General features: G+C 38.3%; 1 protein-coding gene across 2 annotated transcripts in view; it reads left to right on the top strand.

The window, feature by feature from the left end:
• Positions 1-18,749, top strand: part of LOC105489152 (endoplasmic reticulum metallopeptidase 1) — a 90,849-nt gene extending 72,100 nt beyond the window's left edge. For both annotated transcript variants that reach the window (XM_071078766.1, XM_024795151.2), the window contains 2 exons: positions 16,355-16,518; positions 16,639-18,749. In XM_071078766.1, the coding sequence (XP_070934867.1) occupies positions 16,355-16,518; positions 16,639-16,803 (329 nt within the window). In that variant the 3' untranslated portion in view covers positions 16,804-18,749. The remainder of the gene's footprint in view (positions 1-16,354; positions 16,519-16,638) is intronic.
• The last annotated feature ends 4,594 nt before the right edge of the window (positions 18,750-23,343 follow it).

The raw sequence follows: 23,343 nt of genomic DNA, 5'->3' as shown, positions 1-23,343 counted from the left end.
GGAGTGTGATTGCTGGATTTTATATATGGTAAGCCTGTGTTTGGCTTTGTAAGAAACTGTCAAACTGTTCCATTGACTAATTTCTCTGTTCTTTTGCCCATACCACAACTGTCATGATCACTGTAATTATATAGTAAGTTTTGAAGTTGGGTAATATCAGTCTTCCAACTGTTCTTCTCCAGTGTTGTGTTTTGTCTTTTGCCTTTCCATGTAAACTTTAGAATCAGTTTGTCAATACTCACAAAATAACTTGTTGGGGTTCTGATTGGGATTGTATTGAGTCTATAGATCAAGTTGGGAAGAAATGATATTTTAACAATAATGGCTTTTCATATCCATGTTGGAATATCTCTCCATTTTTTTTATCTTGTTTGATTTCTTTAATCAGTTTTGTAGTTTTCCTTATATAATTCTTACATATATTTTGTTAGATTTATTTTTAAGTAGTTCATTTTTGTGGGTCCTAATGTATTAATAAATGGTATTGTTCATTCATGGTATATAGGAAAGCAACTGACTTTCATATTATCAACCTTGTATCCTGCAACCTTGCTGTAACCACTTATTAGATCTAGGAGGTTTTTTTGTTTTTGTTTTTTGTTTTGGTTGATTCTTTAAGATTTTCTTTTCTTTTTCTTTCTTTCTTTCTTTTTTTTTTTTTTGGTTGATTCTTGAAGATTTTCTTTTTTTTTAGATGGAATCTCATTCTGTCACCTAGGCTAGAGGGGAGTGGTGCTATCTTGGCTCACTGCAACCTCTGCCCCCAGGTTCAAGTGATTCTCCTGCCTCAGCCTCCCGAGTAGCTGGGATTACAGGCACATGCCATCACACCTGGCTAATTTTTGTATTTTTAGTAGAGACGGGGTTTCACCATGTTGGCCAGGCTGGTTGCAAACTCCTGATCTCGTGATCTGCCTGCCTCAGCCTCCCAAAGTGCTGGGATTACAGGTGTGAGCCACCATGCCCAGCCTATTCTTTAAGATTCTCTAAATAGACATCATCTTCAGACAGTTTTATTTCTTCCTTCCTAATATCTATAATTTTTATTTCCACTTCTTGACTTGTTACGTTATCTGGGACTTCTAGTTTGATTTTGAAAAGACGTCGTGAGAGGGGACATCTTTGCCTTGTTCCTGATCTGGGCAAGCTTCTAGTTTCTTACCACTGAGTATGTTGTTAGCTATATGTTTTTGGTACATGTTTTTTATGAGACTGAGGAAGTTCCCTCTATTCCTAGTTTACCAAGAGTTTTTATCATGAATGGGTCTTGAATTTTGTCAATTGCTTTTCCTGCATATATTGATATGGGCATGTGATTTTTCTTTCTTGGCCTTTTGATGTAATAGATGACATTAATTGATTTTCAAGTGTTGGACTGCTTTGCATACCTGAGATAAATCCCACTTGGTCATGGTGTATAAAACCTTTTATGCATCGTTGATTTGATTTACTAATATTTTGTTAAGGATTTTTCCATCTGTGTTCATGCGAGATACTGGTTTATAGTTTTCTTGTATTTGTTGTTGTCTAGCTTTGGTATTAGGATAATGCTGGACTCATAGAATGGGTTAAGAAGTATTCCCTCTGCTTGTGTCTTCTGAAAAGCTTTGTAGAGAATTAGTATAATTTCTTCCTTAAAAGTTTGGTAGAATTCACTCATGAACCCCTGTAGGCTTGGTAGGTTCTTTTTCTGTGTTGGAAGGTTATTAATTATTGATTCACTGTTTTATACATATAGGCCTGTTCAGGTTGTCTGTTATGGTGTGAACTTTGGCAGATTGTGTCTTTTAAATAATTGGTTCATTTTATCTAGGTTATCAAATTTGTCGGAATATAATTTGTCTATAATATTCCTTAATTATCCTTTTAATGTTCATGCGATCTATAGTGATGTCGCCTCTTTCATTTCTGATATTAGTCATTTACATCTTTTTTTTTTTCTCTGATCAATTTTCTTGATCTTTTCTAAGAACTAGCTTTTGATTATAGTTGATTTTCTTTATTGTGTTCTGTTCTAGTTACTATTTCTTCTGTTTACTTTGGATTTAATTTATTCTTTTTTAGTTTATTAAGGTGGAAGCTTAGATTATTAATTTTAAATAATCTTTTCTAATATATGCATTCATGGCTATAAGTTTCCTTCTAAGCACTGCTTATGTTCCATACCACAAATTTTAAGTTGAATTTTCATTTTAATTTAGTTTCAAGTACTTAAAAATTTTTTCGTGAGACTTCTATTTTGACCCGTTTATTATGTAGAAGTGTGTTCTTTAATCTCCAAATAATTTGATTTTCTAGCTGTTTTTCTGATAATTGATTTCTAGTTTGATTTCATTGTGGTCTGGGAGCATACTTTGTATGAATTCTATTCTCAATCTGTTAAGGTTTGCTTTATGATACAGGATGTGGTCTCTCTTGATGAATGTTCCGTTTCAAGCAGTATGCTTGAAAATGTGCATACTGCTGTTGTTGGAAGAAGACTTTATGAATGTCACTTAGATCTAATCGATTGATGATGATCAGTTCAGTTATATTTTTATTGATTTTCTGCCTATTGAATTTTTGACAGAGGGGTGTTGAAGTCTCTGACTGTAATTGTGAAATTGTCTTTCTCTTTCAGTTGTATGAGTTTGCCAACTATTTTGATACTTTATTGTTAGGTATATACAAATTAAAGATTGTTATGTCTTCTTAGAGAATTGACCCTTTATCATTATGTATTGCCCCTCTTTATCCCTGCTAGTTTTCCTTGCTTTAGAAGTCAGCTTTGTGTAAAATTAATACTGCTCTCCTACTTTCTTTTGATTAATATTAGCATGGTATAATGTTCTCCATCCATTGACTCTTAATCTATGTGTCTTCATAGTTAAAATAGGTTTTCTGTAGACAACACGTAGTGGAGTCTTGTTTTTTGATCCACTCTGACACTCTGTCTTTTAATTTGTATGTTTAGACATTGACATTCAAAGTGATTATTAATATAGTTGAATTAGTAGCTACCATATTCGTTAACTATTTTCTATTTGTTGCCCTTGTTCTTTGCTCTTGTTTTTGTCTTCCACTCTTTTTCTTCCTTTAGTAGTTTTAATTGGACATTTTATATGATTTGGTTTTCTCTCCTTTCTTAGCATGTCAGTTATACTACTGTTTTTTTTTTTAACCTTTTTTTAGTGGCTGCCCTGTCGTCTGCAATACACATTTACAACTGTGCAAGCCCACTTTTGAATAATACTATTCTGCATCACAGGGAGTATGAATAACTTACAAAAACAAAATAATCCTAATTTCTCCGTCCCATCTCTTGTGACATTGCTAGCATTTATCTCACTTATACAGAAGTGCGTGTGCACATACACAGTATGTACACACAACGCACACATATAAGTATACATAACCACATACATTGTTGCTATTATTTTGAAAAACTGTTATCTGTTAGATCAATTAAGAATAGGAAAAATGAGTTTTTATTTTACCTCATTCCCTCTCTAGTGTGCTTGCTTTTGTTATATGTAAATCTGAGTTTCTGACCTGTATTATACTTGCCTTCTCAGGTTTTAATTGAGCATTGTGTATTGTTCTTTTTTTTAATATTCTTACTATAACAATTATACTTATTTTAGTGGTTGCTATGGAGCTTGCAGTAAGTCTGCTTTCAGATAACACTGTACTGCTTCATGGTAGTGCAGATACCTTACAACATAATATTCTCAATTCATTCCTCCCTGGGATTCTATAAAGTTGACCTTTTAAACAATAGGTAAGTCATATGACCATCTTTTTTTCCTGCTCCTTCACTTCTTAAACCTTTTAATAAGTTGCATGTGGTTTTTCTTACCCTAAAGTTTAAGTGTTAAATTGACCAGCAATTTAGGAGCCATATATTGTTTCTCAAAGAAGTTGAGACTGGTTATGATTTTTAAGATTTACTGAAAAACTTTTAGTGTCAGATATTGGTTCATTGTCAGATCCAGTAGCATTTGGCCTGGCATTATGACTTTATCTTTTTTGGTACATTTTATTCCCTTTTCCATCTTTAAAACTAGTAGTTAGGTCTTCCAGCTTCTTAACTTATGTTTTGGCCTGTAAAACTTCTTTCTAAGATATTCTTTATGGTGCTGCCAGTTTATCTTTCAAATATCGATGTTATTATGTCACTTCCCCATTAAAAAACTTTTAATGGATTTCCTATTGCCTGGAGAGTAAGTTCAAATTGCTTGGCAAAACATGTTAGGTCTTTAGTAGTCTGGACTTTGTGTATATTTCAGGATTTTTTTCAGCACTCTCCTTGCACTGCATAGCCATATCCAACCCTTATTTGTGCCCAATACACACTCTTACTTCTGGTATGAGTGATACTCTCTTGATACTACCTCCTACCCAGACTCTACCCTTCTCTTCTTGGCAAAATATGAAGATTTCTCTGCCCTTCTCTCCCATCATTTCCTATTAAGTGAGCAACTGCCATCCTTCCACTTCTTCCTCCCTTTGTATATATCTGTTGTAACACTGACCATCTTGTATCACGATTATGTAGTTTATGTCTTTGTTTTCCTTTAGAATTAAAGGGAGGCAGACATGAATGGGTTTTCATTTATCTCTGTATTCTTGGCATCCAGTATAATCACTGGCACTTGATGGGTTCTCAAGACGTGTGTTGAATTGTTAAATTTAGCAATTGTTTTTCTTTTAAAGCAGTCTGCTTGGGCTTAGTAGGGAGATAGATGCTTGAGAAAGGAGGAGGAGAAATTTCAAGACATATGACAGTTTCTCATCTTCAAAAGCTGTAAAGAGTTTGCTTGCTTGTGAGCTGTTTTAAAAAGTGAGCAAACCAGGATCATCTCTCCCTTTCTAATGTCTTTTTGGGAATTTATTTTGTGTGTCAACTTGGGTAGACCACAGCACCCAGATATTTGGTCAAATGCCATCCTAGATGTTTCTCTGAAAATATTTTCTGGGTAAGATTAACATGCAAATCAGTGACTTCGAGTAAAGCAGATTGCCCTCCATAATGTAAGTGAGCCTCATTCCGTTAGTGAAGGCCTTAAGAAAAAGACTGACCTTCCCCAAGGAGAGGGAATGGGGAATTCTGCTAGTAGACTGCCTTCAGTCTCATACTGCGACTTTTTCCTTCAGCCTGCCTGCCTATCCTTCAAATTTTGGACTTGCCAGCCTCAACAATCATGTAAGCCAGTTCCTTAAAATAAATCCCAATCAATCTCTCTCTCTCTGTCTCTCTCTCATATCTCTGTACATATCCTGTTGGTTTCTCTGGAGAATGCTAATATAGGAAGTTCACTTCAGCTGTTCCTGTAACTGTTCACTCTATACTTTTTTTTTCTGAGTACTCTTCCCCCGATAGAAAGTTGTCTGGGACTTCCATGAGTGAAAAGTATTTTTAAATATAACTTTTCCCCTTGCCTACTTTATTTTTTTAAGGCCTGATTTACATACAATGAAATGTAAAGATCTTATACAGTTCAGTTATTTTGGTAAAAGCAGATATATACCCATGTAACCCTCATCTCTTATGAAGATATTAAACATTGCCATCACCCCACAAAGCTCCTTTATGATGTTTTTAATCAGTCTCCAGAAGCAACCACTCTGATTTGTACATTCACAGATTAGTTTGGCCTTTTCTTGAATTTCATGTAAATGGAATCATCCAGTATAGTCAGCTCTCTGGGTCTGTGGATTCCATATCCAGAGATTCTACCAGCTGTGGATTGAAAATATTCATAAAAACTCCAGATAATAACAATACAACAGGCCGGGCACAGTGGCTCACGCCTGTAATTCTAGCACTTCGGGAGGCAAAGGTGGGCCCTCTTGAGGTCAGGAGTTCGAGACCAGCTTGGCCAACATGGTGAAACCCCGTCTCTACTAAAAATACAAAAATTAGCTGGGCGTGGTGGTGGACACCTGTAATCTCAGCTACCCAGGAGACTGAGGCGGAGGTTGCAGTGAGCTGAGATCGTGCCACTGCACGCCAGCCTGGGTGACTCTGTCTCAAAACAAAAACAAAAACAAAAAAACCAAAATAATACAAATAAAAAAGCAATGTGGTATAGCAACTATTTACATAGCATTTACATTGTGTTAGGTATTATAAGTAATCGTGAGGCACTTTAAAATATAGGGGAGGATATGTGTAGGTCATATACAAATACTGTGCCTTTTTGTATAAAGGACTTGAATATACATAGATTGGTTTCTACAGTGGGTCCTGGAACCAATTCCCCACAGATACCAAGGGATGACTGTCTGTAGTGTTCTGAGTTATTAAGCAGAAGGTGTTTGGGATTTACCTATGTTGTTTAGAGTGTCAGCACTTTGTTCCCTTCTGTTGCTGAGTAGTAGTTATTGTATGACGATACCGTGGTTTATCGTTCTTCTACTGATGGACGCTTGGGCTATTTCCAGTTGCTGTTAGTTGTTTTTCATCTCATCATTTCTAATGGATGTTTAGTAATATCTCTTGCATTTCTTTGAAAATTAATGGTGTAGAACACTTTTTCAAGTGCTTATTGGCTATTCATTTGTCTTGCTTTGTTTCTTCATGTCTTCCCCCTGACTTTTTTTTTTTTTTGAAAGGGGTTCTCCCTCTGTCATCCAGGCTGGAGTGCAGTGTCACAATTATGGCTAGCTTTAGTCTTGACCTCTCAGGCTTATCCCACCTCGGCCTCCAAGTAGCTGGGACCACAGGTGTGCACCACCATGTCGATAATTTTTTGAAGTATTTTATAGAGACAAGATCCCACAGTGTTGCCCAGGCTGGTCTCAAACTCCCTGGGCTCAAGCTGTCCTCTCGCCTTTGCCTCCCAGAGTGCTGGGATTACCAGCATGAACACTGCACCCAGCTCTTTTCCCTTTTTAAAAAGTCATGGGCCGGGCATGGTGGCTCACATCTGCAATCCCAGCACTTTGGGCAGCTGAGACAGGCAGATCATTTGAGGTCAGGAGTTCAAGACTAGCCTGGCCAACATGGTGAAACCTCATCTCTACCAAAAATATAAAAAATTAGCTGGGTGTATTGGTGTGCATCTGTAAGCCCAGCTACTTGGGAGGCTGAGGCAGGAGAATCACTTGAACCCGCGAGGCGGAGGTTGCAGTGAGCCAAGATTGTGCCACTGCACTCCAGCCTGAGCGACAGAGTGAGACTCTGTCTCCAAAAAAAAAAAAAAAAAAAAATATATATATATATATATACACACACACACACACACGCATTATGTTTCTTCTTGACTTGTAAGAGTTTGTGTATTCCAGATAAAAATCCTTCATCTGATATATGTTGTGAAGATTTTCTACATTCTTTTTTTAATGTTGTCTTTTGATGTGCAGAAGTTTTAAATTTCTCTGAAGTCCAGTATATCAGGGTTTTCTTTCAGGATCAGTGCTTTTTATTCCTCTAAAAAACTATTGCTTACCTAGTGGTCACAAACATAGCTTCTTACATTTCCTCCTAGAAGCTTTACAGCTTTAGCTTTTATGTTTAGGCCTGTGATCCACCTTGAATTAATTTTTATGTATGGTCTGAGGTGTAGGGGTCAAGGCTCTTTTTTTCCTTTATGGATATCAAGTTTTCCTAGCACCATTTTTTGAAAATACTTTTACCATTGAATTGCTTTGGTGCCCTTATCAGAAATCATTTGACTGTGTATGTGTGGGTCTATTTGTACACTAGTTATTACACTTTTAATTATAGAAGCTTTATAGTATTTTCATGATTGAAAGCATTAAGCTCCTTTGTAGTTTTTGTTTTTCAGTATTTTCCTTGCTGTTTTTGTTTATCTTCCTTGCTATTTTCTTTTTCATATGAACATCAGTAATAACTTACCCAATTCTAATATAAAGCTTATTGCTTATTGGTATTTTTGGAGTATCATAATAAATTTATAAATTACCTTCAGGAGAACTGATACAATGTTGAGTCATCCTATCAGTGACCTGGGAATGACATTTCCTTTGTTCAAATCTATTTTTATGTCTTTCAGGGGTTTTCCCCCTATAGTCCCAGCACTTTGGGAGGCTGAGGTAGGCAGATTGCTTGAGCCTGGGACCAGCCTATGCAACATAGTGAGACCCCATCTCTACAAAAAAAGAAAAAAATTAAGAGTGCTTGTGCACACCTGTAGTCCCAGCTACTTGGGAGGCTGAGGTAGGAGAATCGCTTGGGCATAGAATTCGAGGTTGCAGTGAGCTGTGATTGTGCTACCATACTCCAGGCTGGGTGACAGAGCGAAACCCTGTCTGAGAGGTTTTTCTCATCTAGATTGTGTTGCTGTTTATAATTGAGGGCATTTCTCTACCATTATATCCTCTGATTATTTTTTGTATGTGTGAAGGCAGTTGATTTCTACATGTCAATTTTATATTCTACTACCTAACTGAATCTTGTATTTTTTGAGTTAGTTTAACCATTGATATCCTTCGGTTCTCCAGATATACCAGGGGTTCACAAACTTTTTCTCTAAAGGGCCAGTCTGTTTTTATGCTGCTCATAAAGACATACCCGAGACTGGGCAATTTACAAAAGAAAGAGGTTTATTGGACTTACAGTTCCATGTGGCTGGGGTGGCCCCAGATCATGGCAGAAGGTGAAAGGCAAGGAAGAGCAAGTCACATCTTATATGTTGCCTTCCCAACAGTCCCCTAAGGTCTTAACTCATTTTAGCATTAAAAGTCCACAGTCCAAAGTCTCATCTGAGACAAAGCAAGTCCCTTCTGCCTATGAGCCTATAAAATCAAAAGCAAGTTAGTTACTTCCTAGATACAATGGGGGTACAGGCATTGGGTAAATACAGCCCTTCCAAATGAGAGAAATTGGCCAAAACAAAGGGGCTACAGGCCTTATGCAAGTCCGAAATCCAGCAGGGCAGTCAAATCTTAAAGTTCCAAAATCATCTCCTTTGATTCCATGTTTCACATCCAAGTCACACGGATGCAAGAGGTGGGTTTCCATGGTCTTGGGCAGCTCCATCCCTGTGGCTTTGCAGGTACAGTCTCACCCCAGCTGCCTTCACTGGCTGGCGTTGAGTGTCTGTGGCTTTTCCAGGAGCAATAGTGCAAGCTGTCAGTGGATCTACTATCCTGGGGTCTGGAGGATAGTAGCCCTCTTCTTGCAGCTCCACCAGGCAGTGCCCCAGTAGGGACTCTGTGTGGGGGCTCCAACCCCACGTTTCCCTTCCACACTGCCCTAACAGAAGTTCTCCATGAAGGCCCCACCCCTGCACAAACTTCTGCCTGGGCATCCAGGCGTTTCCATACAGCTTCTGAAATCTAGGCAGAGGTTTCCAAACCCCAGTTTTTGACTTTTATGTGCTCACAGGCTCAACACCATGTGGAAGCTGCCAAGGCTTGAGGGTTGCACCCTTTGAAGCCACGTCCTGAGCTCTGCGTTGGTCCTTTTCAGCCATGGCTGGAGTGGTTGAGATGCAGGGCACTAAGTCACTAGGCTGCACACAGTATGGAGACCCTGGGCATAGCCCATGAAACCACTTTTTCCTCTTAGGCCTCTGGGCCAGTGATGGGAGCGGCTGCTGTGAAGACCTCTGACATGCCCTGGAGACGTTTTCCCTATTGTCTTGGGGATTAAAATTTGGCTCCTTGTTACTTACGCAAATTTCTGCAGCTGGCTTGAATTTCTCCTCAGAAAATGGGATTTTCTTTTCTATCACATTGTCAGGCTGCAAATTTTCTGAATTTTGTGCTCTGCTTCCCTTATAAAACTGCCTTTAACAGCACCCAAGCCACTTCTTGAGTGCTTTGCTGCTTAGAAATTCCTTCCACCAGCTACCCTAAATCATCTCTCTCAATTGAGTTCAGAGTTCCACACATCTCTAGGGCAGGGGCAAAATGCCACCAGTCTCTTTGCTAAAACATAAGAAGAGTTACCTTTGCTGTAGTTCCCAAGAAGTTCCTCATTTCTATCCAAGACCACCTCAGCCTGGACTTTATTTTCCATATCATTATCAGTATTTTGGTCACAGCCATTCAACAAGTCTCTAGGACGTTCCAGACTTTCCCACATTTTCCTCTTCTTCTGAGCCCTCCAAAACTGCTGCAGCCTCTGCCTTTTACCCAGTTCCAAAGTTGCTCCCACATTTTTGGGTACCTTTTCAGCAGCACCCCACTCTACTGGTACCAGTTTACTGTATTAGTCTGTTTACATGTTGCTGATAAAGACATACCTGAGACTGGGCAATTTACAAAAGAAAGAGGTTTATTGGACTTACAGTTCCACGTGGCTGGGGAAGCCTTACAGTCATGGCAGAAGGCGAAAGGCAAGGAGGAGCAAGTCATGTCTTACATGGATGGCAGCAGGCAAAGGAGAGCTTGTGCAGGGAAACTACCGTTTTTAAAACCATCAGATCTTGTGAGACTAATTCACTATCATGAGAACAGCATGAGAAAGATGTGCCCCCAAGATTTAACCACTTCCCACTGGGTTCCTCTCACCACACATGGGAATTGTGGGAGTTACAATTCAAGATGAGATTTGGGTGGGGACACAGGCAAACCATATCATTAAGGTAGTAAATAATTTAGGCCTTGTCTAGGTCACATTCTTTTGTTTTCCCCCTTTTTTTTTTCTTTACCACCCATTAAAAATGTAAAAATCATTCCTAGCCTGAGGGCCATACAAAAATAGATATCAGGTGTGGTTTATTGACTGCTGCATATCATCTGCAAATAGAGTTTTATTTCTTTTCTACCAATTTTTATGCCTCTAATTGTCCAGTTGGCTAATAAATTCTAGCACAGTGTTGAAGTTACGGATATAGTGAGCATCCTTGTCTTGTTTTTGATATTAGTGCAAAGGTCTCTAGTGTTTTCCTCATATTTAAGATCCTGGTCTTAGGACTAAGGTACATATTTTTAAAAATCATTTTCAGCAAGCATTCATCAGCTGTCATCTTGTTGAATTTTAAAAACAAGAAATGAGTGTTTTATTTTGAGAAAGGCTTTTTGAGCATCTCTGAAGGCAGTGATAGGAATTTTCTTCATTGTGTCTTTTTTATGGCCTATTATTTTATTAATGTGGTGATGGATTCTGTTTGCTGATGTTACTGGGAAATTGTGCATTAATATTCATGAATGATACTGGTCTGCTTTTTTCTTTGTACTCTTTATTAATACTTTATAACAACAATTAGTTTTCCTTCATTTTCAATACCTTGGAACAGTTTATGGAGCATTGGAGCTATTTGGTTGGGAAGTTGCCTTGAATTCCTCTGTGAACGCCATCAGGGCCTGGTGCTTTTATGGGGGGCAGTTCCTTAATTTTTTCTAGGGAAACTGGTCTGTTTAAACTTCATATCTTTAATTTGCTCAGTTTTGGTAATCTATATTTTTCTAGAAAAGTACTGATTTCTTCTGGGTTTTCAAATTTATTAGTATAGAGGCCTGCAAAAGAGTCATGTGATTTTATAAATTTATTGTTTAGATTATTTTTCTTTTTATCTTTTTGTATATTTGTGTTTTCTCTGTTTTGCTCTCTTTCCCCACTGCTCCTCTCTTAATTTAGCTAGCAATTGTCTTATTTTGTTAATTTAGGGAAAAAAACTTCTATTTTTAAAAATTAGGTCTGTTTTTGTTCTGTATTTCATTGATTCCTGCTTTCATCTTTGCTTTCTTTTGGTTACTTTGTTGTTCTTTTTGACCCAAGTCATTTTTAAAAATTTATTTTACTGAAAAAAGACAGATATTTTTGATTTGGAATCTCCCTGGTCACTCAGACTGGAGTGCAGTGGTGTGATCATGGCTCACTGCAGCATCAAACTCATGGGCTCCAAGTGATCCTCCTATCTCAGCCTCTGGAGTGGCTGGGACTACAGGTGTATGTCACCACTCCTGGCAAATTTTTAAAAAAACTTTATCTAGAGATGGTGTCTTGCTATATTGCCCTCAAGTGATCCTCCTGCCTTGGCCTCCTAAAGTGTTAAGATTACAGGCATTAGCCATTGCATCAACACCCCCCAAAATTTATTGCTATGAATTTTCCTCTTACTACTGTTTTGCGTGTATCTAATAGTTCCTGTTTTAAAAAAATTCTGTAATTTCAGTTTGTACTTCCTCTTTCACGGAAGTCTTTAATAGAAGACCTTTTAATTTCCGGAGGAAAGCTGTTTTATTGTTAATTTCAACAAATCAGTTTTATTAAATTGTGATCAATGTCATTTATTTCTAATTTTATATAACTTTCCTGTATTTCTTGTGTGATCTCTAGTACTCGATTTTGTGTTTGATGCTCACTTGAGAAGGTATATTTCGTATTATCAGTACATAAAGTTTTGATATATACAGATTGAGCACCCTCATCCAAAAATCTGAAATCCAAAACTTTTTGAGCACCAACTTGATGCTTGATGCCACAAAAGGAAAATTCTGCCAGCCGTGGTGGCTCATACCTGTAATCCCCACATTTGGGAAGGCCAAGGCAGAAGAATCACTTGGGGCCAGGAGTTTGGGACCAGCCTGGGCAACATAGTCAGACCTTGTCTCTACAAAAAATTAAAACATTAGCCAGGTATAATAGCTCACGCCTGTAGTCCTAGCTACCCAGGAGGGAGGACTGCTTGAGTCCAGGAATTGGAGACTACAGTGAGTCATAATTGCACCACTGCACCCCAGCCTTGGTGACAGAGTGAGACCGTGTCTCAAAAAAAAAAAAAAAAAAAAAGGAAAATTCCACATCTGACCTCATATGACAGCTCATAGTCAAAACATAGGCACACAACACAGTTATTCAGTATCCCTGGGGGAAGAAAACCTTTCCAGCCCCTTTCAACTGTGACATACATTCCTCACACACCCGGATTCTCCATGCAAGCATGCCTGTAAAGAGTAATAAAATGGTACGTGTGTAGGCTGCATATGCCAATGGCAGGTTTCTCATAATACCTCACATGAAGCCCAGACCTATGTGCATTACACACTTTTGTTTTGTTTTTGTTTTTGCTTATTCTCTGTTCTGTTGTGTAAAGATATTGTTTAAAATCTCAAAAAGGCCTGCATGGTACCTATAGGGTAATGCAAGTATTCCAAAATCTGAAACACTTCTGGTCTCAAGCATTTCAAATAAGGAATACTTAACCTGTATACATCCACATGATCTACCTCATTGGTCATTTTAAGTCTTCCTATATCATCCTGATTTTTTGCTCGATTGACGTGTCTTGTACTGAATGGAGTATTGGAGTTTCTTATTTGTCCGTTTATATGTATATATCTTCTATACGTCTCCTGTAGTTTTCTTTATAAAGTGGTTGCTGTGTTATCTGATGCATAGATATTCACAATTTTTATGTCTTCATTGTGAATTGTGACTTTTAGTATTAAAAAGTACCCCTTTTATAAATTTAATGCTTTTGCCTTGAATTCTTTTTTTTCAGAAATAAGATAGGACTTTTAAACAATTTCCACTTGCCTGAAATACCTTTGTTCATACCTTCGTTTACCCTTTCTGAATCTCTGTATTCAGGAAACATACAGTATGTGATTGGGCTTGGCTTTGTAAGCCAAGTTGAAATATTTTTTCTTTTAGTGGGTAAGTTAGGTTTATTTACATTAATTTTTATTACTCACAGATTTGGCCTCAGTTGTCACAATATTTTATAATTACATGTATTGCTTTATTTGTTATGTTCCTTTTTTCTATGAGGTGTCTTCTATGCTCTTTCAAACATTTATTTTCTGGCATTTATGAATATTTATATTTGTTTTAATTCTCTATTATTTTACTTGAACCTGGGAGGCAGAGGTTGCAGTGAGCTGAAATTGTGCCCCTGCACTCCAGCCTGGGCCACAGAGCGAGACCCCGTCTCAGAAAAATAAATAAATAAATAAATGTATTGTTTTAACTCTCACCAATTAACCTGTACAACAGCATGCTTATTATATTTTCCTCTTTCTCTCTCCCATTTTCCATCCAATATTGTTACAGCATGTAACATTTGCACATTTGTTTTATACCTTCACCTTAGTGTTTTTGTAATACATTTGGATGTATTAAAATCCTCACTATAGTAAGTTCTTTTGGCCAGGTGTGGTGGCTTACTTTGGGAGTACTTTGGGAGGTTGAGGTGGGAGGATGGCTTGAGCCCAGGAGCTCGAGACCAGCCTGGGCAACATGGGGAGACCCCATCTCTACCAAAAAAAAAAAAAAAGCCAGGTTTGTAGCATGCATCTGTAGTCCCAGCTACTTGGGAGGCTGAGGCAACAGGATTGCTCAAGCCAAGGAAGTCAAGGCTGCAGTGGGCTGTGTTCATGCCACTGGACTCCAGCCTAGGTGGTAGAGCAGTGGGCTGTGTTTGAGTGCCACTGCACTCAAACCTAGGTGATAGAGCAAAACCCCGTCTCAAGAAAAAGTTCTCTTGCTGAAGTTTGTAGAGTTATCTCTTGGTTAGATGAATCTTATTCTCTAGACTGTTTCTTATTCTCTAGATTGTTTCTGAAGGGCTCATGAGTGCTTTGTTTCTGTATGGCTAAAATTGGTTTTCTATAACCTTGGTAGTTGAGGGACAAGTTGGTAGACAAAATCTTCGGTTCACATTTTCCAATATTTTTTTAAAAAATTGCTGTTCCATATTTGCCTTATTTTATATTTTGTTTTTGGAGTCTGATACAATGTAATTTTTTTTGTAAGTTACTTGATCTTTTTACTGAAGACCTTGAAGATTTTTTTTTTCTTTGAAATCTGTTTTACTAGGTTATGTTTTGAAGTTGTTTGTTCTATGTTAATATTCTAAGGTGCCTGGTAGTCCCTTTCAATGTGTAGATTCAGCTCTCCTTTTATTTCTGGAATGCTTTCTTGGATTACAGTTTTAAATATTAGTTCTGTTTCGTTGTTCGGTTTTCTTCTGGGATACCAAATGAATACTTCTTTTTGACCTGCCTTCCATTTTTACCACTATCGCTAACCTTTTTTTACTTTGCTTTTTCCCATTTTAATTTTCTTAGTATTTCTCCTGTCTTTATGCCTGTTAATAAATTTTCCTTTGAATCTGTTCTGTTGGGCATCTTGTAATTGTCTTCATTTCTAAGGTAATTTTGCCTTTTTCCTCCATTTGTTTTCTGAGTCTAGTCAGTCCTTTTAATTCTTCCTTCTAGTAAGAATTTCTGATTCATGGTGGGGTTTTAAATATGCCCAAATGTTTGTATGGATACATTTGTAGTTGGAGTGTGATCATAACATTTGCTTCTGCTTCATGGTTGGGTTTTTTTTTCCAAGAAGAATATTCTGATTTTTTTTTTTTTTTGGTAATAACTGTATGGATCTGTTTGCCCTTTTCTTCCTCATTTTTGTGCTGTTTTGTAAGATTTCTAGCAATGACTTCCTTTTCTGTCAGTGTAATAAAGTCTAGATTCCTTAGTAAGTTTGCGTTGGTGTGAATGAATAATACATATCTCACTCAACGTTTTTGATTGGATTTTTCTTGCAGGACCCTGAATTTTCTTTTTTTCTTTTCACCTTCATCATCCAAATGCCAGAGGTTGCCTCTTCCTTCTTTTTTGGTTTATTTTTCCCTGAGAAGCTTTGGTTTTGAAGACTGTTACTTCAATAATATACTTTTAAGTCCCTGCCCTGTAAACCTTTCTTTGACTGGACACTATAGTGGTATTTTCAGATTTAGGGTGGACTTACTTGGTCTGCGTTTGCCACAAAGCCTTGCAGCAGAAGCACGGTGGGCACACGTGTGTGAGATTGCTCCCTGAGATTTAAAAATTTACGGTTATTTCAAATGTGGGTATTCTCTGTCTGAAGGCTGAGGGTGTGTTTTTGTTTAGTTTTATCTATTTTAGTTTTAGTTTGACTGCCACTGTCAGTCAGTTTCCTTGGAAGTTCCCAGTGATGACTAAATTCTCAGAACTGAGCTGATACTTTCTAGCTTGAAGGGAAAACTAGTAAAACATATTTTAAGGTATTACGTGATCAACTCTGAAAATTACAACTCCATTCATAATGACAATCCTATTCAGTACTGTTATAGCACTTTGCAGTTTTGCCAACACTTTCATATGCTTTTTCTAATATAATCCCCTCAAAAAATCTATTTCATAGATGAAGAAATTGTGACATCGATTAAATTCCTGATGTCATGCAGCAGGTAAGTGATAGGACCAACTTACCACAGGCTTTCTCATTTAGAGCCTGTGCCTTTTCTCCTGTACCTCATTATTTAACCTTGTTGATTCACACTAAGTGTCCAAACTGCCCATTAGGTTTATAGCGAGTATATTTAAAGTCACACAGGCATGAACCTTTATGAAGTCTGGTTTGGATTGTGGGTTATTTTTTTGATCCTTTTACAAAGATTAACTGTTATTTCTTCCTTTTACCTTACAGGACCAAGCCATATGTCCTTTTATGTTCGAGCCCACAAAGGGTCAACACTTTCTCAGTGGTCTCTTGGTAATGGCACCCCAGTCACAAGTAAAGGAGGAGACTACTTTGTCTTTTATTCCCATGGACTCCAGGCCTCTGCATGGCAGTTCTGGATAGAAGTGCAGGTGCAAATTTCCCAGCATTGTTTGTTTCATTGATTAGGTTCCCAGGTGGTATTTAGCAAGAACCTTGGGTTCAGTATCTGGCTTCCGAGAACTGGAGAACTAATTGATTTTCTCTGGCAGGTCTCAGAAGAACATCCTGAAGGAATGGTCACTGTGGCCATTGCTGCTCACTATCTATCTGGGGAAGACAAGAGATCCCCTCAACTGGATGCTCTGAAGGAAAGGTTCCCAGATTGGACATTTCCCTCTGCCTGGGTGTGCACCTACGATCTCTTTGTGTTTTAGTTTTGTGGATGAGCTCTAAGTACGTGCCCAGTGGATACTCCATGTGACATGGTTTCTCCCTATGTTACGTGGATGTTTGTAACATAAGTCAATGAATTTTAATGAGCATATGTTCAAAGAACTTTCTGGGTTAACACTTTTCAGGGCCAAGCACTATAAGGGTTTAGCTGTGGCACAATGATGCATGGCCTGTTGACACTTGAAAATGCCAGTCTTCTGGCACTTAAGCACATGTGGGTACTGCCACTACACACACGTCATTTCATATGACCTTAAGGACAAAAGCCAACAAACCACTTCAGTAGGTGCCCCGTTAGGATCAAGAAAGATGTACACTGTTAGACCATTGTTAATGAGACAAAAGTTGTTTCCAATGTAAGCCCCAAAACCATTTGTTGTATTCGTGGATGGTGGGTAAAATATCATTCACTGGGGTAGTGATTCCCCTTGAGACTATAACTCTGTGTAGGTCACTGGGAAGTGATTGCCATAGGGCTGGGAGAAAAGAGAAGCATTGCGCTCTTGAGGCTGTAGCCTTTTTCTTTGTCGAGCTGTTTCTTCAGGCAGCCTCTCAGATGTGCTTTGTGTCTCTGTGCTGAGGCCTGGACCCTGTGCTGAGCTGGTGACTCACTGTCCTGACAAATGGACACCCAGATCCACTGCTGTGCTGCTTTCCTGAGGTGGTTTTCTATGCCTGTTTTCCTCTGAAACATGTCTGTTTACCCCTCTCCATCTTACCAAGTTGAAAAGGGTAGTATTTTGGCCACATATCCCTCTGGTTTTCATAGGTTCTTTTGGTTCAGAATATTGTTTGTGCCAGTACATGACCTTAACTTCCTTCCTCAGAGCACTGAGCTGCCACCTGGGCTATTCTGGGGTAGAAGGAAGGCTGGGAGTAGTGGGCATTTTATAAATATTTATCCTTTTTTCTTTGTTTCCTAGGAGTCTTGTGTTATACAAGGTTAATCCTTTATGGTATAATCTTATTGATGCACTGGGCCTTTTTGTTTTCCAGCCAGTTGAATAGATTAGTTTTTCTCAGTAATTTACTATCCAGCAGGCTGGCTTTCCTGAGACTTGAGGTTGTGGCTTATAGTGGAATGAGACCACTGTACCTGTAGGTGGTTCAGATCCTGCATAGTGGCAGCATGAGGACTTAAAGGTGGTTTTCATTTTGAAGATGGCTATGTAGCTTGTAAGGTGTATCACAGCAGTACCTCTCATGGCTTTTTGGTTCCAGCAGTGAGGGGATTGGTGAGATCAATGGTAAACTATGCAAGCTTTCTTTTTATCATTAGGAAATGTGAAACATTGGACAAATTTTAACAAGGACAAAAAGCTGAAAGAAAAGGCACAGTTAACAAAACAAAAAAGGGTAGCCAGATTTATCTTGGGTGATGGAGGAAATGAGAGAGGAATGGTCTTGAAAGGTGGTCTGTGGATCTATCTGAATAGAAAGAGCACAGTAAGTGTGCATCGCAGGAGAAAACGTCCTTGAAGCTGCTTGTTTAATGTGTATGATGTGCTTTTTAAAATCATGCTCCTCATTGTCTGCCTAATCTTGTGATTCCCTAAACTAACTGGGCCCACGTAGATAGGGCTGCAGCCAGAGCTGAATAATAACACGTTAGGCTGTCACATGCATCAGCACTGCACACTGGAGTCATTGCTTTTCCTTGACTTTGTAGAAATCACAAGTGCTTCAGGAGTCTGGCTCCTGCTACTTTTATCCGTCAGGTAGCACAAAAGGTTTGCAGGGTTTGTATCTTGTATAGAATCACAGTTGTGGAGAAAAAGTAATTATTTCTCAATGAATTTTAAAATATGGGCCTATTTTCCATCCCCGTGGTTTATCTGATATAATTAGTGTTCCCTGTGATTTCCCCCCGCTTTGGGAAGGATGCCTTTACTCTTTATCAGTAATAAATTATGACTGTTTTCGTATTGCCTTTGGGTTATTTTCCTGTGTAAACCATTGTCTTTTGTTTTGGTTTTCTTTAGCATTATGAAACTTTGGTGTTGTACAAAGTCAGTAATAAGATGCTCACTAGTCTCAGGGCTTGTGTAATATTCTGGGAGGTCATTTAAATGCCAGAGATGGTCAAGCAATTATACACAGTATTTATGACTCAACTGTTAAGTATACCATTTGTCTGTCACAGTAGATTCTGAGATTAAAATTTTTTTATAAGAGTGATCATTTAAATAATTTCTAAAAGGGTCTAACAAAGTCACTAACAATGCATTATTTTCTACAGAATTTAATGTTAGTAGTACAGTACAGCATATTCAGGGAAAAAGTGTGAAGAATTACGATTTCAAAGTAGTTCGTTCTTGTGTTTGACCTAAGAATGATTGTCGCATGAAGTGTTTGTTTTTACAGTTTAGCATAAATAAACAAACATGATAGGATTCCTTAAGATGTTACCACCAAAGGGGCCACAAGCCAGCCTGCTGTCTCAGGAAGCTGTAGAAGGAGCGTTTTGTCAATTTCTTGTCACTGGTTGACTTACTGAGGATTGTTGCCTTATAATGTTACTGAAATAAACTTTTTAATATACTGGTTGATATCTTTTTAACAGAAAAACAGATGCTGTGTTCTTCTGTATCCCCATATTTTCAGGGGTTATTCCATGTCCACAGAGCCTTTTAATTGCTGTTGGAAGACCTAGATGGCTCATGTGAGCAAAGAACTCAACATGGAAATGTTTACTTCAGTTAGAATCCTTTATTTTAGAATGAAATGGTACTTCTGAATTTCACAGAAATTATTAGGTAAATGTTGAGCTTCAGCATATGTAGGAGTTTAAAATCATCCCCATTAGCAAAAAAATAGCAAAGGATGAAGGGCATTCTTTTATTTGGGAGTAAGGGTAGGAGGGCGGGAAGAAATTGCCTTTCAGTCAGTGACCCATTGTTTATTCTAAACTCCACAGGAGGAAAGGGTACCACCACTCACCAAAATAGAGCATGAACTTTGAGTTCAAAGATCTCTCTGCAAATTATTTAAGCTTTGAGTGAATTCTCTCAGAAAAGTTCAATACAAGGTGAAGCAGCTGAACAACTTCTAACACTCCTTCTTTTAGGGCCAGTAAAGCCAAGAGCAGTTATGGCTCTTTGTTTTTAGCCAAGATGCAGTTATGACTTTTAAATTTTTAAAAATTATACTTTAAGTTCTGGGGTACATATGCAGAATGTGCAGGTTTGTTACATATGTATACATGTGCCATGGCAGTTTCCTGCACCCATCAACCCATCATCTACATTAGGTATTTCTCATAATGCTATCCCTCCCCTAGCCCCCCACCCTCTGACAGGCTCTGGTGTGTGATGTTCCCCTCCCTGTGTCCAGGTGTTCTCATTGTTCAACTCCCACTTATGAGTGAGAACATGCAGTGTTTGGTTTTCTGTTCTTGTGTTAGTTTGCTGAGAATGATGGTTTCCAGCTTCATCCATGTCCCTGCAAAGGACATGAACTCATCCATTTTTAGGGCTGCATAGTATTCCATGGTGTATATGTGCCACATTTTCTTTATCCAGTCAATCGTTGATGGGCATTTGGGTTGGTTCTGAGTCTTTGCTATTGTGAACAGTGCTGCAGTAAACATACGTGTGCATGTGTCTTTATAGTAGAATGATTTATAATCCTTTAAGTATATACCCAGTAATGGGATTGCTGGGTCAAATGGTATTTCTAGTTCTAGATCCTTGAGGAATCCCCACACTGTCTTCCACAATGGTTGAACTAATTTACACTCCCACCAACAGTATAAAAGCATTCCTATTTCTCCACATCCTCTCTAGCATCTGTTGTTTCTTTTTAATGATTGCCATTCTAACTGGTGTGAGATGGTATCTCATTGTGGTTTTGATTTGCATTTCTCTGACCAGTGATGATGAGCTTTTTTTTCATATGTTTGTTGGCTGCATAAATGTCTTCTTTTGAGAAGTGTCTGTTCATATCCTTTGCCCACTTTTTGATGGGTTTTTTTTTTCTTGTAAGTTTAAATTCTTTGTAAATTTTGGATACTAGCCGTTTGTCAGATGGATAGATTGCAAAAATTTTCTCGACCATTCTGTAGGTTGCCTGTTCACTCTGATGTTAGTTTCTTTTGCTGTGCAGAAGCTCTTTAATTAGATCCCATTTGACTATTTTGGCTTCTGTTGCCATTGCTTTTGGTATTTTAGTCATGAAGTCTTTGCCTCTGCCTATGTCCTGAATGGTATTGCTTAGGTTTTCTTTCAGGGTTTTTATGGTAAGATTTTAATCCATCTTGGTTTTTGTATAAGGTGTAAAGAAGGGATCCAGTTTCAGCTTTATGCATATGGCTAGCCAGTTTTTCCAACACTATTAAATAGGGAATCCCTTCCTCATTGCTTGTTTTTGTCAGGTTTGTCAAAGATCAGATGGTTGCAGATGTGTGGTATTATTTCTGAGGCCTCTGTTCTGTTCCATTGGTCTATATCTCTGTTTTGGTACCAGTACCATGCTATTTTTGTTACTGTGACCTTGTAGTATAGTTTGAAGTCAGGTAGTGTGATGCCTCTGGCTTTGTTCTTTTTCTTAGGATTGTCTCGGCTATGTGGGCTCTTTTTTGGTTCCATATGAAATTTAAAGTAGTTATTTCCAATTCTGTGAAGAAAGTCAATGGTAGCTTGATGGAGATAGCATTGAATCTATAAATTACTTTGGGCAGTATGGTCATTTTCACCATACTGATTCTTCCTATCCATGAGCATGGAATGTTTTTCCATTTGTGTGTATCCCCTCATTTCCTTGAGCAGTGGTTTGTAGTTCTTGAAGAGGTCCTTCACATCCCTTGCAAGTTGTATTCCTAGGTATTTTATTGTCTTAGTGGCAGTTGTGAATGGGAGTTCACTCATAATTTGGCTGTCATTGGTGTATAGGAATGCTTGTGATTTTTGCACATTGATTTTGTATCCTGAGGCTTTGCTGAAGTTGCTTATCAGCTTAAGGAGATTTTGGTCTGAGACTATAGGGTTTTCTAAATATACAATCATGTTGATCTAATGTTGACAGGGGGTGTTAAAGTCTCCCACCATTATTGTGTGGGAATCTAAGTCTCTTTGTAGGTCTCTAAGAACTTTATAAATCTGGGTGCTCCTGTTTTGGGTACATATATATTTAGGATAGTTAGCTCTTCTTGTTGCATTGATCCCTTTACCATTATGTAATGCCTTTCTTTATCCCTTTTGATCTTTGTTTAAAGTCTGTTTTATCAGAAACTAGGATTGCAACTCGTTTTTATTTTTGCTTTCCATTTTCTTGGTAAATATTCCTACATCCCTTTATTTTGAGCCTATGTGTGTCTTTGCACGTGAGATGAGTCTCCTGAATACAGCACACTGATGAGTCTTGACTCTCTCCAGTTTGCCAGTCTGTGTCTTTTAATTGGGGCATTAGTCCATTTACATTTAATATTGTTATGTGTGAATTTGATCCTGTCATTATGATGCTAGCTGGTTATTTTGCCCATTAGTTGATGCAGTTTCTTCATACTCTTGATGGCCTTTACAGTTTGGTATGTTTTTGCAGTGGCTGGTACCAGTTGTTCGTTTCCATGTTTAGTGCTTCCTTCAGGAGCTCTTGTAAGGCAGGCCTGGTGGTGACAAATCTCTCGGCATTTGCTTGTCTGTAAAGGACTTTATTTCTCCTTTGCTTATGAAGCTTGGTTTGGCTGGATATGAAATTCTGGGTTGAAAATTCTTTAAGAATGTTGAATATGGGCCCCCACTCTCTTCTGGCTTGTAGAATTTCTGCCAAGAGATCTGCTGTTAGTCTGATGGGCTTCCCTTTGTGGGTAACCCGACCTTTCTCTCTGCCTAATATTTTTTCCTTCATTTCAACCTTGGTGAATTTGACAATTATGTGTCCTGGGGTTGCTCTACTTGAGGAGTGTCTTTGCGGTGTTCTCTGTATTTCCTGAATTGAATGTTGGCCTGCCTTGCTAGGTTGGGGAAGTTCTCCTGGATAATATCCTGAAGAGTGTTTTCCAACTTGGTTCCATTCTCCTTGTTGCTTTCAGGTACACCATTAAAACGCAGATTTGGCCTTTTCACGTAGTCCCATATTTCTTGGAGGCTTTATTTTCACTCTTTTTTCTCTAATCTTGTCTTCTTGCTTTATTTCATTGAGCTGATCTTCAGTCTTTGATATCAGTTCAGCTATTGATACATGTGTATGCTTCATGAAGTTCTCGTGCTGTTTTTTTCAGCTCCATCAGGTCATTTATATTCTTCTCTAAACTGGTTATTCTAGTTAGCAATTTGTCTAACCTTTTTTCAAGGTTCTTAGCTTCCTTCCATTGGGTTAGAACATGCTCTTTTAGCTTGGAGGAGTTTGTTATTATCCACCTTCTGAAGTTCTGTCAATTCGTCAAACTCATTTTCTGTCCAGTTCTGTTCCCTTGTTGGCGAGGAGTTGTGATCCTTCGGAGGAGAAGAGGTGATCTGCTTTTTGGAATTTTCAGCCTTTTTGTGCTGGTTTCTCCCCATCTTTGTGGATTTATCTACCTACCT

This window comes from Macaca nemestrina, chromosome 14 (genome assembly GCF_043159975.1).
Source record: "Macaca nemestrina isolate mMacNem1 chromosome 14, mMacNem.hap1, whole genome shotgun sequence".
NCBI lineage: Eukaryota > Metazoa > Chordata > Mammalia > Primates > Cercopithecidae > Macaca > Macaca nemestrina.
The sequence above is the reverse complement of the archived record's forward strand: the minus strand, read 5'-3'. Positions and strand labels throughout refer to the sequence as shown.